This window comes from Diplotaxodon limnothrissa, linkage group LG6 (assembly GCF_057381915.1).
Source record: "Diplotaxodon limnothrissa isolate DT_005_m linkage group LG6, D_limnothrissa_male_GT1.1, whole genome shotgun sequence".
NCBI lineage: Eukaryota > Metazoa > Chordata > Actinopteri > Cichliformes > Cichlidae > Diplotaxodon > Diplotaxodon limnothrissa.
The window spans coordinates 6,062,870-6,084,866 of record NC_140601.1 but is presented as its reverse complement, the minus strand read 5'-3'; the positions used below and the strand labels follow the sequence as shown (position 1 = coordinate 6,084,866).

Here is a 21,997-nt window from a genome sequence, read left to right as displayed (position 1 = left end):
TCTAATGGTGTGCTACGTATCTAGTTTAGTCTCTATTATACTCTTGAATAAAAGAAACATAATCATTTGTAGTTCATTAGACAAAATGTACATTACTCTGTATCCTTGATCAGCTGTGAAAGTCTGACACTGTCTTCTTGAGAATGTTTTACTGTTGAATCATGTGAAGAAGGCCATAAGAGGGAGACTAGGTGTCTGAGCAGAAGAGATAAAACCACATTCTTTACCCCCCTTCTAGTTTCACACAGAAAGACAGGGAGGCAAGGTCAGGAGCCAGGCTCACTAAGAATTAGAAAAACATGTGAAGATGCAGCTTTTATGACAAAGAGGGGGGCTGGGATTAGCTATAAAAGTCTGTGAAAGTTGCCACCATTTGGAGACATGCTGTCGAACCTCTGCAGGCATCTCTCCCGTCCGGACGTTGTAATGCTCTTATTGTGAATTGTACCGAAATAAATGATTGTTGATTGAGCATATATACACCGAGTATTGTCCTTCCTTCAGCCCAAAGATTCAAAGAACTGCGTGTTTTCAACACCAGCTGCTTGCATTTGTTCTTCAGAGAAATTCTCGGGTTTGGGAGTGATGGTTTGATCTTCGCTCTGTGTTATTAAAACAGAAGACAGAGATACAGACGCTCTCATTATGTGTGTTCATGCGTATTAAACTCTTATTTTTCAGTAATGTGAGGCAGAAGAAAGCAATCCCATTGTGAGCTATTTGATTTATTGTTGAGGAGTCTACCAACCACAATCTAAACAGAAGTGGGTTTTCGTTTGTTTGTGTTGTCCGAGACCACATCCTCCTGAACAAGTGCTCTATATGTTAGCTAATTGAGTTTGCCCGGGGCAGAGTGTGCCTGCAGATGGGTTTGAATAGAGATGAAAGGAGCAGCTATGGGTTTATCAGCACCATGAGTGGATCGTTCAGTTTTCCTCCTCTCTGTCAGGTTCTTGGTATTCTGTCAGACTTGTTACCAGAGGCGGAGCCAGACATTTGAAACACCCGGGGCTTAGCCCTAAAGGGTAGTATGCATGTGGTATTTTTATTTATTTATTTATTTATTTTTTTTGGGGGGGGGGTTAGAAATGACTGAAAGATTAATAGGCTCTGTTTTGAGTTTTGTTCAAAAAAGAATGACTTCATATAGGGAAAAATATATATCACATGTGCAGGACATCTTAAACTAGTTTTTTAATTAAGCAGCAAGGCAGAACAAAGTCGGGGCTGTATCAAGACACAGGGACTAAACCCCAATTCAACCAGACCCAGAACTGATCCGGAATTAAAACAGGACTACAACAGTTCAAAATCAGGACTACTGAGGACTTAACCAAGACAGAACCAGAATCAGAACTAGATGATAGTAGCACTAAAAATCATCATAGACCTGCACTACACTTATTTTTTAATTCCACCAAAGTACAATATTTAGATTGAGAAAAGTTTATATAATTATTTATCCTTGTTGTGCGAACAAGCCTGCATAACTTAATAAATATAGAATTTGAAAAATAGCAAACCTAAAAAGAAACACTAGGTACGAGATACATGAGGACCTATGATACGGTGATACTTTTGGCAAATGACCATTTGACTAACATGTGTGTCTCACCTGCTCTTGTTCATCTCTGTTCTGTCCTCATTCTCCATCTCCCTCTCTGTTCCTCTCTCTCCCTCTTTGTGCTGACAATCATCAAATATACAGTTGAAACCACATATTTATGTACTGTTCAGATCAAAACACAAACACTTTTTAATTGTAACATCAAATCGGACTAAATGTTTATTTTTTTAGATTGATAAATATAAAAAACATATTTGTTAACTTTAAGAGTAAAGAGAGAAACTATCTGTATTTCTTAATTGCAAATGGCACCAAATTGTATTCAAACTGAGCCACACTTATGGAGCTCCACAGTTCTTTTCCTGGTGTTTTGGTTGACATCTCTTGATTTTCCCATTTCAAAAAAACAGGCTCTGTGTTTTGCCTTATATGCATCCACAGCTGTGCCACCAGTTTACTCACATGGACTCTACTAACCTATCAGAAGCTTCTTCAGCTCAGAATGGAATCGTCTGGAGTTTCTTACTAATTAACAATAAACTTAATGTATATGTACTCCTAAATTTGATCAAAGTGATAAAAAATAGACAGCTCTCTCTCTCTCTTTATTCTGACATTTAACTAATTCAAAAGATATTTCAATATTTATCTAAAACAAAAGTTTACTCTAAATTGATGTTGTACAGTAAAAATGTTTTATGTTTTCTCCCTAAAGTGTATGTAAATATCTGGTTACAAATGTGAATATCCTGCTGTGTACTGAAATCCCTCTTGTTTTGCATAGAAATATACTGAACAACATACAAAGCATAATATATAAAATAACATTTACCTGAGTTTTTTCTTTGAAAGAAGCCTCTAATGTCCATTCTTATATTTCAGTACATAACTGAAACCGATTTAGTCGGGGAGGGTAAGAACTGAAAATATGAAATAAACACACGTAAGCTAAGACTCTAAAAAAAATAGCATTTGTTCGGCTTTTCATTTCGCCATTTGTTGATTCACTTGAAGAGCGAGTAACGTAATATTGGTCAAGTGATCAGTTTGATATCAATCTTTCGTGATGCACCGTCATATTTACATTATTTGTACGGTATGAATGATTTTCTTTGGTAACTGGTCAAACTTAAGCTCTCCTTAGTATGGCTGGCTCCGTTTCTCCAACAGCGCACACAGGCAGCAGCTGCCCCGCCCCCTCGCTCAGTCACTTAGTGCCTGAGCTCGGATCATACCAATATCAGGGGGGATTCACGCACAGTCGTAAATTCCCACAGTGTGCACTATGTGCTTCGAATATTGTGTGTACTTTTTGTTTTATACAGTTGTCAGCCAGACATCTAACTATGAAAAAATTACACTCCAAAAGACCCCGGGCTTCTGACAAAACAACCCGGGCTTAAGCCCAGTAAGCCACCCCCACGCTCCGCCCCTGCTTGTTACTAAATTGTTTTTACTTCCGTGTACAAAATGTATAAGCTATTTTATTGCTTTCTTAATTAATGCACCTCACCCTGCAAACCGAACCTGCAATTTCATTGGACTTTGTGTTAAAGCTTCCCTTCCACTAATGTAGGTTGTTGACATTCTGTTTTATGGCTTTGTTCTGCTTGGCTCTACAGCCGTCTTTTACTTTTGATTTAGTTTGGTGACATTTTTCCTCATTTTATTGTATTTTCTTGGCTGCCGGCTATACAAGCATGTTCTTATCAACTCTGCTTCTTTTTCAGTTTCAAAAAGACACGTCTCCACTTTCTCTTCCAGCTTTTAGTTTAGGAATCAACTCGTCCTTTGCCAGTATAATCCCTGTTTATGAACATGCTACATCTTCCTGTTTTTTGTGGTTGCTGTCCTTGCTAAATAGTAAATAGACTGGTTATTATAGCGCACTTTTCTACTCTATCAGAGCACTCAAAATGCTTCATACAATTTGCTTCGTTCACATTTGTTCAGACAAGCACTTTTTTTTCAAAGCGTAAGTGCCTTCTATTCATACACATTTATACTCTGAAGGAAGTGTAAGGATATTTGGCATGCAGACTGAGAGCAGCCAGGCACCAAACCACCAACCTTCTGATGTAGATGACCCGCTCTGCATCCTGAGCTACTTTCATTTGATGACACTGTCATCTGAGCAGCTTTTCGCTATACAAATACAGGCCATTTTTACCATAACAGTGTTTTGTGAAAGGTCCAAATAAAACCAGCTGTATTCATATCTGTATAATGTATTCATTTTCATTTCAGTCAGAATCAGAGTCATTAAAAGAATAAGTAAATCTCGGGTGGACAATGACACGTGTAAATGATAATGGTCACGAGCAGCTTCATTAGTAATTAATCCTTTGAGACTGCTAAATGATGGCTTCATATTAAATACACATAATGACACCTACAGCACATCCATGCTGTCTTTCATCGGTGGCAGAGGAAGAAACCAGAGCTGTGTAGGTGATCATTTCTGGCTGAAATATATCTGCAACACTGCAGGACATCGTTATGAACACAAGAGGACACTCACACACTTCAGCAAAGGAGAGTGAGCGCATTTGTGTGTGTGTGTGTGTGTGTTTAGCTCACAGTCACTGAACTGAACTGTAAAAATAACATTTTCAAGATCAGAAGAAATCCTTGGTGTGAAGATTAATCTTAGATTTCAGGCAAGTATTAGTTACATCTAATGAGTGCAGAGGCTGTACTGATGTGTATCTGTCTTGATACACATGTTGCTCTGTGTAATGTTAGAAAATAAGCAGTGACAGCTGTAATGCCTTAGTAATGAGCCCACTGTGATCCTTATTACTTAAGAGTCTTTACCTTACAGTACAAAGGTCATTGAGGGGACCTTTGATTTGGTGCTTTCTAAATAAACTTGAACTGAGTTAAACTGAATCCAAAGCATTTAAAAGAATGAACAGTTCACAGGCACCAGGTGAAAATTTAAAGGAAAACTCTCCGGTATTGTGTTTCACTTTTCTTTATAGAGTCCTTGCTGAGTCAGCACATACCTGACTTAGTCTTTTCTGTTATGTGTCACCTGTTAATAAACTAATCTACACACGCTGTGGATTTCATCAGGAGGTCCCAGTGCCCTTTGCAGATCATAAGTCCGTCATCGAGCAGGTTCTTAACTGATGAGAGGTACGAACACAGTTTTGAAGAAGAACACTGATGTGGCTCTCAGACCTGCACGGAGCACAGGAACACCCACACACACCCACTGATCCTTTTGGTCCTGTTGACTGTCAGGCATGTATTTTGTTTTCCTCTTTCTCTCTCAGGTGGCGAGTCTGGCTGGCTTTGTGGTTGCTCCACCTGCAAGTGAAGCCCTCGTGTTAACAGGCTCCAGCTGCCACACCAGTTACCACTTTTTTATTAACCACAGTATTCAGGGGCTGGTTTGAGCTGCAATGTTCTGTATCTGCTGGTTTCATTTTCTGATCCTGTGCTCTGGTTTGCCCCTGGTGAAAAGGTTTATGTAATCTTTGTGGCAAAAGAGAACTGTTGAGCGATTTTAGATGTTGTGGTTGCATCTTAACCGTGCAGTCCGCTAACCGAGGTAGCAGTTTAAACAGAATCAGGATTCATAACAAAGGTTTTGAACATAACTTTTGTGTGATTAAGAACTCAAAACCCCACTGCATTATTTACTCCTTTGCTGGATACTGAATCTTTTAGAAGAGTCATTTAACAGCTTTTTGGAGGCACTGCATTTGTTGGACTTGTTGGATTCAAAACATTGCTAGAGCTTTAGAAAACAATCATCTTCTACCACAGTCTCCTTGATTTTATAAAGACTTTGCACTAAAGTAACACACTGCAGCAGTGTAGGGTAATGACACTGGGTCCAGGGATTTCATCCTGAAACTTGGCAGTCAGGGTGCTGCTGCCTGTCTCCTGTAACCTTGTGCATGCTTGTGAGACACAGCAAACCTTCTTTCCCACCACATCAATATTTAAACTGCACATCAATATGTGAGATGGCAAGTATTGACGTGGCATCTTAATCTAAACTTCCTACAGAGAAATAACAAGATAACAACACATAACTCACTCTTGATTATAATAACTAAGAATTCAAGGCAGAAAGCAAGGCACATGGCTGTGGGGCTGTGACAGAGCTGGCAGAAGATCCTTAAATATTGTCTGAGTCTAGTCTCTAGTTTATGCAATCCCCAATTTCCCATCAGCTTTGCTGCATCAATTTTAACTTTGCTGGGCACTTAGTGATTCTTTCTGTTTTGTTTCCTTTTTGCATCAGGGTATTGTTTACCCTCACTTTTACCAGCCACACTACACACAGAAGTGGGGGTAACAAAACATCCCTACTTAAACTTGTTTTAAGGGTTAGCCTAGCTTGCCAAAGAACATTTTTTAGTCATTTAAAACTCTATCAGTATATTAGCTATACCTAGCATACTTTTTAGCCGTCCTACTACTGAACTGTTAGGATTCCACTCAGCAGTTATTATCTTCCTTCTGGACAAAAAACAGCTCTAGAGAGATTTAAACTGAACTTGAACCCATGAAACATGAAACATCTATTCATGGCCCAGTTTTCAAAATGATCATTAATAAAGTCAGGCCTGAAGTTTTCAAAAAAGACTCGTGTTAAAATGTTTTCTATTGTCCTCAGCAGTTGTATCAGAGGCAGTCCTTTTTTTCTTAAGGTGATATTTTAAGAACATAAAGCTGCATGCAAAGTGTTGTGAGAGAATCACTTCTTTATTTAAGCGCGGGGGTTTACAGGTTTAAAGTCTGTTCATGCATGTTAAGCATGTACAGAGGAAGGAAGACAGCCAGATAACTCTGTTACATTTTCCAACCACAGAGAGCACGGTCTTCAGAGACAGCATCTTCAACACTGGCAGAAATTGTGGCTGGTTTACAACATGTTACATGTTGTGTGATCTACCTGCTGATGGGATTTATGAGACGAGAGGAGCAGCCATGAGTTCAACTGCAGCAGCAACTGGATTGGTTCTCTTCCTTCTCTCGCTGCCAGGTAATTCTGTAATAGTAAGTCAGTCTTGAGGTAGATCACAACTGAACTGTTTTTGATTGGTTTTTACACCACACCATCTGCAGCACATAGCTGTTAAAGGTTTGCATTTCCAATACTGCAACTGAATACAGATTGTAGAAAAGTTTTTTTTATTTATTGTCTCCACTGCATTTAATGGACAAATACAATTTTCAGGCTGCTTTAACTTGGGTTGAAGTTTCTTAACAGAAACTAACAGATAAACAGAAAGTGAATTCCCAGCCATTTTCTTTTCTTTTCTTTTCTTTTCTTTTCTTTTCTTTTCTTTTCTTTTCTTTGTTTTTTGCACAAACACATAGTTCCTGGTTCCTAAACATGTTTTGTAAATTATATTGTGAGATAAATTCTAGGCACACAGCGAAATTTGTATGTCACCTGAATAATTTACTACACTATATAATGGCCCTTTCATGCCACTGCAATTTATTTTACATAGACAACATTTGACAACATTTTGTCATATTTCTGTAATGGATGTATTATGCAAATTGTTATATTTGTAATAACAAACCCACAGATACCATTATTATTATCTTGTTTTTGATTTACTGATTTACTGTTTTGAGTTTAATTCCACCGTCAGGCCGGGGTCTTTCTGTGTGGAGTTTGCATGTTCTCCCCGTGTTTGCGTGGGTTCTCTCCGGGTACTCTGGCTTCCTTCCACAGTCCAAAGACATGCAGTTAGTGGGGATAGGTTAATTGGAAACACTAAATTGCCCATAGGGTGAATGCGGGAGAATGTGAGTGAATGGTTATCTCTGTCTATGTGTTAGTCCTGCAACAGACCTGCGACCTGTCCAGGGTGAACCCTGCCTCTTGCCCTAAGACAGCTGGTATAGGCTGCAGCCCCCTGCCAGCGAATGGATGGATGTACTTACTGTTTTGACTCATTCTCACAGCCTGCAAAGACTTGTTTTCAAAGAAAAATCACATCATTAACTCACTCAGAAATTGACTGGATGAAGACTTCTGAATGGACATGATCTCGCATATGTAAACAACAAGAACAACAAAAACAAAAATACCTTCCTAAATACTTAATACCATATGCATGATAAAAAATCTCAGGAACAATAAATCTGTGCTGCTTATTCTGAGAAAAGGTTCTCAGAACTTTTACTGAAACAATATGTTTGTTGTTGCCATTAATCTAGTTTCTGATGTGTTCTGTGTTACAGTGGTACCGAGTCAGAATGATTATGCAGTGACTTACACTTCTACTCAGATCTGTGCTGTAAAAGGATCAACAGTGGACATAGGCTGCTCCTTCAAACACCCTTCAGGAGTAAATGTGTTAAAAAGAGTTTGGTTCACTAAAGGGAACAATTATAATCCTGAAGATCTGAAAACAGACCCAGCGTATGCAGGTCGAGTGTCGTACAGTTCTGACTGGAAGAGCTGCACTCTGACAATCAGAGACCTGAGAGAGAGCGACTCAGCTGTGTATAAGTTCAGGTTTGAAACAAACCAGAAAAATTTTACTGGTTTACCTGGAGTCACTCTGACTGTCACAGGTAACATTTTTATTTACACATCAGTCAAACCTTGTTATGAACATAACTGTGTGTGTTTGCGTATGGATAATGGATGTTAAAATTTCTCCTCTGATTTTATTTCTTCACATATTCAGCTCTTCAGGTACACGTGGAAACATCATCATATTCCAACTGGGCAACACTGACTTGTCAGAGTAGTTGTCGACTAAATTATCGTCCCTCCTACATCTGGTACAAAAATGGACACAGGGTTTCTGGTAGAAACCAGTATCGGTATCCAGACAATCTGAATCCTTCAGATAGCTACTCCTGTGCTGTAAGAGGTCATGAAGATTTCTCCTCTCCTTCAGTGTGTGAGTTTATTTCAGTTACATAAAACCATCTCATAGAGTCATTACATACATCTGAATAAAAATAGTCAAACTCACAGTAACTACTTTCTAAATCTGACTTCAAAATCATTTAATGTTTCAGGTGTCCAAGATGATTCATGCAACAGAGTGAATTACAGCAACAGAAGAATCTGTGCATTCAAAGGATCATCAGTGGACATTTCTTGTACTTACAACAGTTATGAAAGTCCAATCCAATCAAAGTCCTGGTTCCGTTCTGGTCGTGGATCTGAGGACCTCACAGAAGACTCCCAGTATGCAGATCGTGTTCAGGTGACTGAAAGAGAGAGAGGACGCTCCACTCTGAGAATCAGAGACCTGACAGAGAGTGATTCAGCCGAGTATCACTTCAAATTCAAAACACAAAGCTTTGAATGGAAGAGTAGTTTACCTGGAACAACTCTGACTGTCACAGGTACTGATCAACACACACTGATGGATATTTAATCAGGAACAACTTTATACTTTATCTGCATATATATATATATATATATATATATATATATATATATATATATATATATACATATACTGCACTTTCACTTTTAACTTTTGAGGGATTTCATGTTTACACTTTGAGAGAATGATCATTTTCATGAATTCATCTACTCAGAACTGAATTCCCTATTATGACTCCTTCAGTGTGAGAGTGACTGACATCTTATTTATTGTTTCTTGTCCACTGGTCAAGATGTTCAGGTCAGAGGGTTCAATGGACGACAGTTGGATTGTGTCACCAGATGTGATCCTTATGTTTCTTATGTCTGGTACAAAAATGGACAACAAGTGATTGGAGCCAGCTCTTCTTCTTATGACGTGTCACGTGACACTTCAAACAGCTACCCATATCAAAGGTCATATGACAATAAAAACAGCTACTCATGTGCTTTAAAAGGATTTGAGGATTTTCACTCTTCGTTAGTTTGTGAGTTCACTTTGAGGTTTTACGTGAATTAAAACTTCTTATCTGGGTAATAATTAATGTCATGTTCTGTCATTAAATTTGTTTTAAAATGTTTTAATTGTAATTTTTCAGGTACACAGGGTCAACGGTGCAACAAAGTGAATTACAGTAAAAGAAAAATCTGTGCATTCAAAGGCTCATCAGTGGACATTTCATGTACTTACAACAGTTATGAAAGTTCAATCCAATCAAAGTCCTGGTTCCGTTCTGGTCGTGGATCTGAGGATCTCACAGAAGACTCCCAGTATAAAGATCGTGCTGAGGTGACTGAAACAGAGCGAGGACTCTCCACTCTGAGAATCAGAGACCTGACAGAGAGTGATTCAGCCGAGTATCACTTCAAATTCAAAACACAAGACTTTGAATGGAAGAGTAGTTTACCTGGAACAACTCTGACTGTCACAGGTACTGATCAACACACAGTGACTCATAATTTCATTCAGTTGAATTTTACAAACTGAATCTTGTGTTGTTAATTATTTACTTGTTGGTGTCTTTGTGGTTTGACTATTTAACAATGTGAATACTTTAATTTCACACAGCTCTGCAGGTGAAGGTGAGCAGAATAATACCAGTCCATGAGTGTCAGACTGAGGCAGAGCTGAAGTGTGAAAGCAGCTGCAGTCCAGCTGGTCGTCTTTCTTTCATCTGGTTCAAGAACGGACAGAAAAACACAAAACAGCAAACTTCTACTTATACAGACTGCTTTTATCCTGGAGACAACATCTCCTGTGCTTTCACAGGATATGAGGATTACCACTCTCCACCAGTGTGTGAGTTCACTTCATGATTCAGTCACAGACTTTTATCATTCTGACAGATTATAAATAACTTCAAAGTGACGATAGTTCGAGTCAGGTTCACAAAATTGAAACCTTCATTCAGTTTTGTGTGTGTTCGTGATCAGAGGACAGGATATATCAGCTCCTTTCACTGCCCAGCTGTAGGCTACTGCATAGTGAAGATATCATATACTCTAATGAAAGACGGCCGTACGCCGAACGATTTTTGAGCAGGAAATCTGCTTCATGTAAGGAAACAAGGAGCTCTTCCTTTGGAAGTTTGGAAAGATCGTTCATCGTTCTCTCACTGCCAGGCCTATTTCATGTGACTTTTTTTTTCTTCATAATTCAGGAACATGATGATTCTGCAGTCACAATATGGATATCAATGTTAAACGTGTGATAAATAAGAGTTAACTAAACTTGAACTAATTACCCATTTCAAACCAAACTGTCACAGTTCTGGGTCATTTTGACCCAGCATTTTCTGTTTCTTATATTTTGATGTTTTTCTAGACCAGGGGTAGGCAACCTTTCTGATGACGAGTGCCATTTAAAATTTCCTCAGAAGTCAGTGTGCCATATGATTGCATTAGCAATAAATTGAATAACGCGCTATATGAACAGTTACACAATATATAGAACCACTTTCTAGAATTATATTTGTTTGCAGATGTTGGCAGCTGTCAGCGAATAGTTATCAGCTATTTTGAAACAAAAAAAAGACACTTTTTATCCATAACAAGAACTCCATAACAGCAAATGAACTGTACAACAGAAAATACAAATGTTATTTATGGTCTCCTCACAACGATGATAAGAAAAATAAACTAAGCCAATATAGCATGTCTGTTAATACAAAGACACACATGTTAATGTGATCTCTGGTCTCCCACTCAGAGACACAGGTCTCTGAGTGCCCATTCAGATGGCTACCTGAGGACACTCTTCATGTGAGAGAAAATCTGCTCACACAGATATTTAGAGCCAAGTACTGTCAATAAGGCCTCTGCAATGTTCTGAAGACAGTTAAACTTGTCAGGTAGTGATGTCCAGCAGGTGAAAATGCAGCTCCATGAACACACACAGCTGTGGATTCCAGCTGCTTCGATGTCGCATTAACTGGTATTAACTCAGCCAGTTAATGCGAGACAAATCCAGCTGCTCATTAAAGATCTCTGGTTTGATCAGAAAATAAAACATTGGTCCATACACCTGAAAGTCCCAATTTGCAGTGTGCACCGAGGTGCGGCCATTTATTTTTTGATGCACCTTCTCAGATTAATTCCCTGGGTGTCGTGCCCAGGGCTGGACTGGGACAAAAAATCAGCGCGGGCATTTTGACTAAAGACCTGCCCACCAGGTATTAAAGCCATAAAGCCTTTGAATGAAAACAAACGCTGTTGTGACAGTGATGTACACTGTCTTGTTGGTATATGTATGATTTCTATACATTTTACATCAGATAACACCTTTGGTTGTAAGATTCAGATAATTATTTAATAACAGCCAGACATTTTAAATGAGAATAAGAAAGTACATCTTTGTGCCCCCCTTTCCCTGTTAATGCCCTACCTGCCCCCCCTGGCAAAACTTTGCTAGACCCGCCCCTGCACAGTTACCAGCTGTCAGCTACTTAGAAACAGATCCTGGTGTTATTTCTCAGAAACAGTTCATAACTTCCCTTCAACTCATTCATGTCACCTAAAAGGTAAACCTGTTTCTCCATCAGCTGTTCATCTCTGATGATTCAGTAAGGACATCTCCTGATTTCATGTTTCCCTCTCGCCACATATCCAAACCGATATCATGACCACCAGCTTTTACAGCTGTGGCTCCAGCAAACATCAGCTGATACTAGAAAGTAATCCATCCATCCGCTTCCGCTTATCCTTTTCAGGGTCGCGGGGGGTGCTGGAGCCTATCCCAGCTGTCATAGGGCAAGAGGCGGGGTACACCCTGGACAGGTCGCCAGTCTGTCGCAGGGCTAACACAAAGGGACAGACAACCATTCGCACATTCACACCTAGTGGCAATTTGGATTATCCAGTTAACCTATCCCCACAAGCTGCATGTCTTTGGACAGTGGGAGGAAGCCGGAGTACCGGAGAGAACCCACGCAAACACGGGGAGAACATGCAAACTCCACACAGAAAGACCCCGGCCTGATGGTGGAATTGAACTCAGGACCTTCTTGCTGTGCGGCAACAGTGCTAACCACCTTGCCACCGTGCTGCCCACTAGAAAGTAATATTAAATAAATTCTAACAACAGCTGATCAAGCTTAAATGTGCTGCTGTTGTTTAGTGCGACATCCGGCGGTTTCTTCTTTCTGGCGCAAAGTGGCGATAAACAAACAAGAGAGAAAAGCCGATCAGCTGATCATTGATCAGTTTCATGATTAAAGTAGCAACAGGTGAGGGAGGGGGAAAGAATGAGGCAGCTGTGCAGCGTAACGACACAGAATAACTCCAGCTTTGTCCCATACTTCAGCTAGAATGTAAAAAAAACCACACAAACTGCATCCCTTCTCAGCTCAACACGAAACACAAATATTGTCTCTGAATGCGGGAGGATTCCGTCTTTTTACGGGACAGTTGGCAACTCTACTAACTAACCTTATAAATAAAATAAAGTTCACTATCAGTAACATCATAGCACCCACCCAGCTGTATAGAAAATCCATCATGCTAGCTAGTATGCAGTACGAGTTATTGTAACTGACTGTAGAAAGTCAGCACAACGAAAATAAACTCCACCTAAACTTGGTTTATATCTGACCCAGACAGACTGCAGGTCATAACTTCTTACCTGAAGTTCAGTTCAAACTCGGACCAGCGGCCACCTTGGGTCTCTCCTCCTCCTGCCTCCCCTTTCCCTCATCCACCTGTTGGCTTCCACCACTTGCTAATGTTACTGAATCTGTGGAAGCTCCACCACAGCCACCACCAAACAACTGAGTTATTTTTTACACACCGGCCAGCATCTGGCCAATCCACCACCTTTCATTGTTTATACCGTTACAATAAAAAATTAAAAAAAATAATCTGGCCACCCAGCAAATGCCCGATGGCCAGTCCAGCTATGGTCGTGCCATCAGTTAACCCTTCGCGTGCCAACTATGGCACGCGTGCCTAGGGTTGCAGACCCCTGTTCTAGATTATATTTATGTTCTAAATCATAATCTAGCCCTGCAAGGGACATGGGAGAAAAAAAATTACGATGAACTTTTGCGAGATCTCGCAAAACTAACTCGGGATCTCGCAAAAGTTTTGCAAAAGTTGAATTCCAACAATGGCGGCAGCTACTTAGTTGTACTATTACTCTTTCTGGGTCACAAAATAAACTTTTAAGATATTTTGAGGTGTGAATGTAGCTGTTTAAACGTCAAATATCTGCTCGGTTTACAAGACATCACATATTTGCAAAAGTGCTCTGACGTTTTTGGAGATGTCTGACACCCACCATCTCGAAGCTAACGGGAGGTTGAGACCTACTACAGCCGGGGGGAACACCGCTCTCCCGGCACATCGTGCTTCGAACTCCCGGTCGGCTTCGAGCAGGCGGTCTCCGAAATGTTTTCACTTTTGCGAGATCCCGAGTTTGTTTTGCGAGATCTCGCAAAAGTCCGTCTTAATTTTTTTTTCTCCCATGTCCCTTGCGGGGCTCCGTAATGTTATGATTCTCAAGATATGCTTTTTTGCTTATTATTATTCTAGGTTTCAGTTTGGTTCTGGTTATAAGTTTAGTTTGATGTTAATTCTTCTTTTAGTCTCTGTCGTCTTTGGGTTCCCTGTGTTATATTCTTTCAGTCTGCCTCAGTGTCAGGTCTGTGTCTTTGTAAATTGTTCTGTGTTTCCTGTTATATATTGATAGTCCCAGTCTGATGTCATAATGTTCAGTTTTACTTCTCCCCTGTCTCGTTAGTCTAATTTCTCCCAGCTGTGTCTCCCTCCTGTTTCCCATTCCCTGATTACTCCCCAGTGTATATAAGCCCTGTGTTTGCCGGTAACGGAACACACACTCTTTGTTGCGTTGTTAATGTCTGCTTACCCTCAGTTTACGCTGTGTGTTCCGTTACCTGTTTTGCCTGCCTGTTAGTTTATTTTTTCCTCAGTATAGTTAGTCTTCTGTTCAGTCTGCAAGCTGCAATAAAGCTGTTTGAGTTTACCTTTGCGTCAGTGAGTCCTGCATTTTGGGTCCTTCCTCTCTGCCTGCCTGCACACAGCCATGACAGAAACAATCAATTCTAAAAGCTGAGAAAATCATTTTTGTGCCTAATCCAGCCAACCTGAATTATAGCCTTATCATATCATCATTAAATTTGTTTTTGGAAGGCATGCTTAATTAATTCAGAAGATACCGTTACCAATGTAATGAGCATTGCGGTACTCGTACCTGTTTGGCAATTTTGAACAAGAGATAAGCAGCAGTGCTCTGACTACACAGAGGGTTAGTTGCAGATGTAAAGTCTGTCCTGTGAATTGTGAGAGTGGTAAGACTGAGAAACTCAATTGATCTATACAAAACACGTTTATATGCTGAAGATAACAGATTCAGAAAATGACTGATAATTAAATTGCTTTATTTATTGTGTTTGTTAAAATCTAATCAAATCTAATCAATCTTTATATTCTCTCTCCTAGATGCTCCAAAATTTGCTTCAGTACTGGTGCTGAATAACTCTCATGAGATAGTGGAGGGTAGCTCTGTGAATCTGACCTGCAGCAGTGATGCTAACCCAGCAGCTAATTACACCTGGTACAAGGACAAAAAAACAATCAGTACAAAACAAGAGCTCATCTTCAGATCCATCCAGTCTTCTGACTCTGGAGAGTATAATTGTACCGCTAAGAATGAGCTGGGTCAAAGACCATCTGAAGTCATCTCTATCAATGTGAAATGTGAGTGAAGACAGTTATCTTTGCATAATTAATAGTTTTAACAGCAATTTTTTTTTACAACCAAACAAGGCCACACTTTACAAACCCCGATACAGTCATAGAGTCAGAGTAAATGCTGCAGGTCTAAAACCTTTATCAGTATTCAGTTATAGAAAAGGTTTAATATGTCACAAATTTTAGGTCAAACAGGAACAGGAATACATGTTTTTTAGTATATTTTCTATTTCTCCTCCAGATGCTCCAAAGCTTGCCTCTGTGTCAGTGAGTCCCTCTGCTGAGATAGTGGAGGGCAGTTCAGTCACTCTGACCTGCAGCAGTGATGCTAACCCAGCAGCTAATTACACCTGGTACAAGGAGAACAAATTATTGCTTCATGGACCAGTGGGAAGGTACCATTTCTCCTCCATCAGCTCTGAGCACAGCGGGAACTACTCGTGCAAAGCTGAGAATCTGTATGGACCAGCACAGTCCGTAACTCTATACATAGATGTTGAGTGTAAGTATTTCAGTGAACAGCTCAGAAAACATGTCTGGTTGCAAATAATTGCGCTATTAAGTACTCACTAGCACTAGATGAGGCTAAAAAAAAGACCAGAATTTTTGGTCATACTTTTTTCAAAATTATATGCTAACTGACAAATGACTTGTGATTGAGTCTTTGCAGTAAGTAAATGGTTTTATAGTCGGACTCTCCTCCCTCCTTTTTCACGTCATGCCCGTCTTTTATACTATCTATGATGCAAACATGCTAAACTATAATTATAGGTATGATAAGGTTCTGGGATTGAATCTTCTTGCCAGCTGTGTGGAGTTTACATGTTCTCCCTGTGTGGGTTCTCTCCTGGTGCTCTGGCTTCCTCCCACAGTCCAAGGACATGCATATGAGGTTAATCAGTAATTCTAATCTGGCAGTAGCGGTCAATATGAATGTTTGTCTCTTTCTCTGTTAGTGTGCTTTAATGCTCACCATTTATAGTCTGTCACTGTGCCCCTGTGTGAACAGGATAAACTGGATTAAGACTGGCATTACAGTACATCCAGAAAGTATTTTCCGTGCTTTACTTGTTCCATATTTCGTCATATTACAGCCTTATTCTAAATGGTTAGCAAATGTTTTCACTTTGTCATTATGGTGTATTGTGTGTAGAACTTTAAGGCTGTAACATTACAAAAATGTGGAACTGGAAGTTAAGCGTGGTGAACACTTTTCTGAATGTACTGTACATGCAAAGAGTTTACAACCATGTGTTTTATGTAATCTATATATTCTGACTCTGCATTATTGGGTTTCTAAAAATGTCAAAAAATAAATAAATACTGATTAACCTAAACAAAACAAGGCTTTCAAATATTGACGACTGGTCTCCAATATGCTGCAGATCCTCCGAGGCTTCCCTCTGTGTCAGTGAGTCCCTCTGCTGAGATAGTGGAGGGCAGTTCAGTGACTCTGACCTGTAGCAGTGATGCTAACCCAGCAGCTAGTTACACCTGGTACAAGGAGAATGAAGACTCAGCAAAAGCATCAGGCCAGAACTTCACCATCACTGACTTCAGACCCGAACACATTGGGAGTTATTACTGTGTTGCACAGAACACAAGAGGACATCATAACTCCACCTTACAGCTGATTGTTACAGCAAGTAAGTGACTAAATTTATAAATTTGCCCATTTATCTCTGCATCATTTCATCATTTCAGAAATAAATAAATAAAAATTGACCTGAACATTGATACATGTAGAAATATTACACTAGGATCTAAGTGTGTGCGTGATTCATCAACTAGACAGTTAAACATCATTGTCTTTGCTAGGCAGTTCCAAAAATACTAGTTATATTGTTCTTACTTTATTAATGTAAAACAGCATTTACCAGTTCAAAGATGTTACAGATGGCTAACTCCCCATTTCTCTCTTTTTTGTTGAAGTTGTAATCACGCAAAATAGATGACAGTGCCTATAGTACTTTGACATTGAGAAAATAAGATCAGATCAGGAATAAATAGATACAGCATTACCCAAATATAATACTTTGCAAAAAATAGAAAAATGTAGACTACCAGTCAAAAGTTTTTAGATCATCCCAGTCTTTCCAAAATGTATTTTAAACCTAAGCCATGTTTAGCAAATATAACAGCTGAACACGCCTGTGGCATTCTTTCTACAATAGAAATCAAACATTGTTCAGAGAGTTCTTACCATATCTGTTGCAGAAATTCACATAAACATGCAGCACCTGTAGGTTGCTTTGCTTTCACTCTTCTGTCCAGTTCATCCCAAACTAGCTCGATGGGGTTTAGGTCTGAGGACTGTGCTGGCCACTTCATGGTTTCAAGCTTACGACCTTGTTCTTTTTTCTTGAGGTAGTTCTGGAATAGCTTGGACTACATTTTGGGTCATTATCTTTCTGTAGGATGAACCCCTGACCAACTAGGCACATACTAGAGGGTATTGCATGGATAAGCAGAATGCTGTCGTAGGCGTTTTGGTTCAGGGCGACTCTGTACAAGTCACCGATCCTGGATCCAGCAAAACAGCCCCAGACCATCACACGTCCTCCTCCATGGTTGACAGTTGATGCCACCCACTGTGGAGCTATCCTTCCTCCTACTCGACAACGTACCAGCTGTCAGAATAAAAGCCACTTTAGCAGGAATTAGATGCAAAACCACAGTCCATGAGTCATAAACTAGAAGGTTTTGGTCTGATATGCTTTATGTTCATTCTTAACCCTAGAACACTATCGCTATAAATAGTAACACGATCACTAATGCTGGGTGATTTATACCCGGTATAATATAACCAATGAACAGTAATCAAATATATCAAAATATGACAACACATGACAAATTAGAGTGGTCTTCTTTTACTTTCAACTGTGCCATGTCTAACAAAATGAAAAATAAAACTCCTAAAACAAAATAATGACTCTGGAAAGCTGGTCTTTGGTCCACCCATTCCTGGGACATTTGAGACTTCCCTGGTGATGGCACAGGCTCCTCGACACGCAAACAGCTGCAGGAGTGAGAAATCATGTAAATGTATTTTCACCCAGCGATAGTGTTCTAGGGTTAATAGACCCAAAATCCTGTAATCCAGTTACTAATCCAGAGTTTGTTTCCCAGGTTTAGTGAAATCAGCTGCAATTGCATCGATGACTATTTTCTTTTTGGCTATCGTAATCCTCTCTGCAGTCATATTCATAAGGTGAGCAGATCAGTTTTTAAAATGAACTACAATTAGTTCTTCACTCTTGTCATCCAAAGATTCCTGAAATTCCAATGCTCATTGTTCAATGTTCGTTCTCTGTTCTGTATAGAAAAACGAGGCCCTTAAAAGTAATTTTCTCCAAAGACAGGACAAACAGCATCGCACAGGTAAGGAAGAAAGGGTGATTAAATGGTCATCACACATAAGATAAATACAAAACTAATGTGAAAGAGCTGTACTGTAGGAGTATCTCTGGTTATGGCTGCACACAGTTGTCCCAACTGAGGATTGGTTCTAAGTTTACTATTGATCTACATCCTTCCCTGACATATGATCACAAGTGATCACAATTGTGGATACAAGCAATTGGAAATGAGCTTCCTCCGAAGGGTGGCTGACCTTTCCCTCAATGATAGGGTGAGAACTTTGGCCATCCAGGAGGGGCTCAGAGTGGAGCTGTGCTGCTCCTCGATATAGAAAGGAACCGGTTGAGGTGGTTCGAGCATCTGACAAGGATGAATCTTGGTGCCTCTTGGGTGAGGTGTTTTAGGCATGTCCCACCGGGAAGAGGCCCTGGGGCAGACCCAGGATGTACTGGAGAAATTATATCTTTCTGCTGGCCTGGGAATGCCTTGGTGTTTCTCAGGATAAGCTGGAGAAGGTGACTGGGGAGAGGGAGGTCTGGGCTTCTCGATCTGACCCTGGATAAGCAGAAGAAGATGGATGGATGGATGGACGGACGGGCGGACGGATGGATATGGGCTCAAAGTGTGGTCATAAATATTTTGTACTTGTAAATCAGGATTTGTATGTGTAAAAAGAATTTGTGTGTGCGTAAAAAAGATTTTTATGTGGACTTAGCCAAAAAAATACATGTGAAACTCTGCAAGTTACAAGTACGAATTTTGACCCTATTTTTATTCCTTTCATCTGATTGGTCAATGTCATGTCAATCACAAATTTAACTATCAAATCAGAGAACAGATAGGTTTGGCTGTCGGAGGGGGCTTTTTAGTTCAAAAAAGCCCCCTCCGACAGCCAAACCTATCTGCAGTTCAGCAGGTCCTTGAAGGGTAATACATTTTGAAGCTGGAGGATCTCTATGTAAATATCGATAGAAGCTAGGTCCCCTAACTTTCAGCAGCTGTTGAAAGGATAAAGTTGTGGTATATCAGTGGTTAGAAATACCATTATTACTTTAGGATTAGTTTAACACAAAGTCAGGGCTGACCCGGGACCATTGCTGTGAGCCACAGTGCGCAGCATAAAGGTCCTTTCACATCGGATGCAGGATGTGCTGCTAATGCTAACTGCTAACTAAAAGCCAAGGATCCAGAATTTGTTGCGCTGGCTGCTGAATTCTGTGGGTTTTTACAGCAGCTCTACCTGTACTAGATGCACCTGCTCCTTGTCGTTTCTATCTCGGACTTTGTGTTGTCTACAAGAGTTTCAATAAAAACATGTATGCTAATTCATAACGAAGAAAGCTTTGTAACTATCCCCACTAGTGAAGACTGTCATTTCCAAAACACTGTGTCCTTCTGTTATTTTCCTTCAGGTGGTCATTCTCACTCACTTAGTTTTTGCCGTCACCATCTTTTGCTGGGGATACTTACCTCTCCAAAAACAGATACAGTCCACTCATGGTGGACCCTATGATGTCCAACCCTGTTTCTGTGGGATTCATTTGAGTATTAAGTATTCTTATTGCTGAAAATTTTTTCTTCAGAAAAGTGCATCTCCAGAACATGATGGCCCTTCAGCTCCACCAGCAGAGCAGCAGGACAACCTTTGCTACGCCAGTGTCAGTTTCTCAAAGAGCCAAGAAGATCCTCTCTACTCCAACATTATGCCCACTAAACCCAAAGGACAAAATGAAGAAGATGAGGAAGAGGGAGGGGGAGATGTGGAATACTCTCTTGTCAAGTTTATTAATGGAGCCCAAGGGTGAGCCTCTTTATTTGTCCACAATGTTGAAAAATGTTTATTGCTTTGATTGTTGTTCCTATGACTTTTTTTCCTTAATTAATGCTCATAATATTGTGAGATTCTTATTATAAAATCTTCATAATTCAGTATTTTTATCATTACAGATTAAGAGGTGAACAGGCTGTGGAAGATTCATCTGCACTGTACAGCACAGTCAGGAAAATCTACCATTGAGTCTGTAAGGATGTGTTTGTATTTATTAAAGAGTGTTGAGCGTTTTTGGTTAATGGTCTTTTGGAAAACTGGGAATGAAGAAGAAATTTTCCATGACAGCTAGGCTTTAATTTGTTTGATATGTATAGTGTAGAGCATTTTAAATGTATTCACATTTGTGCATGAATGTGGTTTCAACACAGATTTGTTTGTATGCACTGTTTGTGAATGACTCACTCTCCTGATCAGTGTATGTCCACATGTACACTCTTGCTTCCTTCATTTTCTAATGCGATCATTCAAATGCATTATAGCTCCGTCTCCATGCACTGATGACTGTTTTATGTATCTATCAACTCAAAGAGATTTTTTATTTACCGTGGCTTCGTTTATTTTTTAAGAACGTGACTTATTTACCAATGCTTTCACTCTCATAATAACCTGACTGGAATGCACTGATATATATTATTTAATGAAAAAAAAAAACTTTAATAAATAATTCTTAAGGGCTTAAGGATTTTTTTCATGGGTTTAATTGTTTGTAAGTGAGGGGACATGTTTTTATATTTCATATTTTAATATGCAGTGGTATTCATTCATTAAATAGATTTAATAAACACACATACCCACACACCTCTGACTGCACTGTAGGTGGGTATTTTACAGTTGGGCAGATGTGAAGGAGCAGGGTCAAGTTTCTCAGTAGATGGCAAATAATAATTTGTGCATCCTTTATATCTCATATCAGTGTTGCTCCAGCTGTTTGGTTGCTTAGCTCTGTCCACAAGATTTAGACAGCCTGTCCATCCATGTGTCCATCTGTCCTTCAGCATCTTGACAACTGCTGACCAGATCCACAGTTTGAGGTAGTTTGGGTGAGTGGATCTGTCGTTGTGTCATGTCATGGGTTCCTGGTTTCTCTTTGTCCCATGTCTTCTGTCTTCTTTATCTCTGTCACTGTGGTTACTGTTAGATTGTCTGTGTTAATTGTCTTTCAGTAGTTTCTATTTTTGGTTGAAGGTTTGGTTTCTAATGTGTCTTATTCTAGAATTAGAAGTGACTGTTTGCCTGTAACTGTTTTTACTTGCGCCCCGTTCCCAGCTGTGTCTTGTTTTTCAGCCCATCTTCTGTATACATAATACACAGGCAGGTTTGTTTCAGTATCTTTAGTTACGCCCCTTTCATTGCTTTAACCCATCAAAGCCCAATTATAATCTAAAACTCAGTCAGTCAGTTTAGGGGAAGTCTGTAAATTGAAAGAGTAAAAATAACCGCTAGTGTCCACAGAGCTAGCCTCAGTAAACCACAGTGTTAGCCGCCAGCCTGGTTGGTTAAACTGTTCCATGTTTCAGATTTTATGCTTTCTCTGTGCTTCATGACCATTCTTGGTTTCTGATATGCTGAACAGCACAAGAAAATTAAGAAATAAGAAGTTATATAATTAATGAAACTGAAAATAAGTGTTGCAGTGGTAAAATGCAGCTGCCTGATCACCAGA

General features: G+C 39.7%; 1 protein-coding gene across 1 annotated transcript; it reads left to right on the top strand.

Annotated features, from left to right (window-relative positions):
* Window positions 1-6,426: 6,426 nt before the first annotated feature.
* On the top strand, window positions 6,427-20,551 carry LOC146630010 (uncharacterized). Its single transcript, XM_085356737.1, has 14 exons — window positions 6,427-6,572; window positions 7,790-8,125; window positions 8,242-8,460; window positions 8,582-8,914; window positions 9,191-9,424; window positions 9,536-9,868; window positions 10,006-10,236; window positions 14,892-15,149; window positions 15,385-15,645; window positions 16,529-16,789; window positions 18,273-18,354; window positions 18,467-18,524; window positions 20,087-20,304; window positions 20,451-20,551. Exons 1-14 carry the CDS (start codon window positions 6,467-6,469, stop codon window positions 20,518-20,520), a joined length of 3,000 nt encoding a protein of 999 aa, XP_085212863.1. The 5' UTR covers window positions 6,427-6,466; the 3' UTR covers window positions 20,521-20,551.
* The last annotated feature ends 1,446 nt before the right edge of the window (window positions 20,552-21,997 follow it).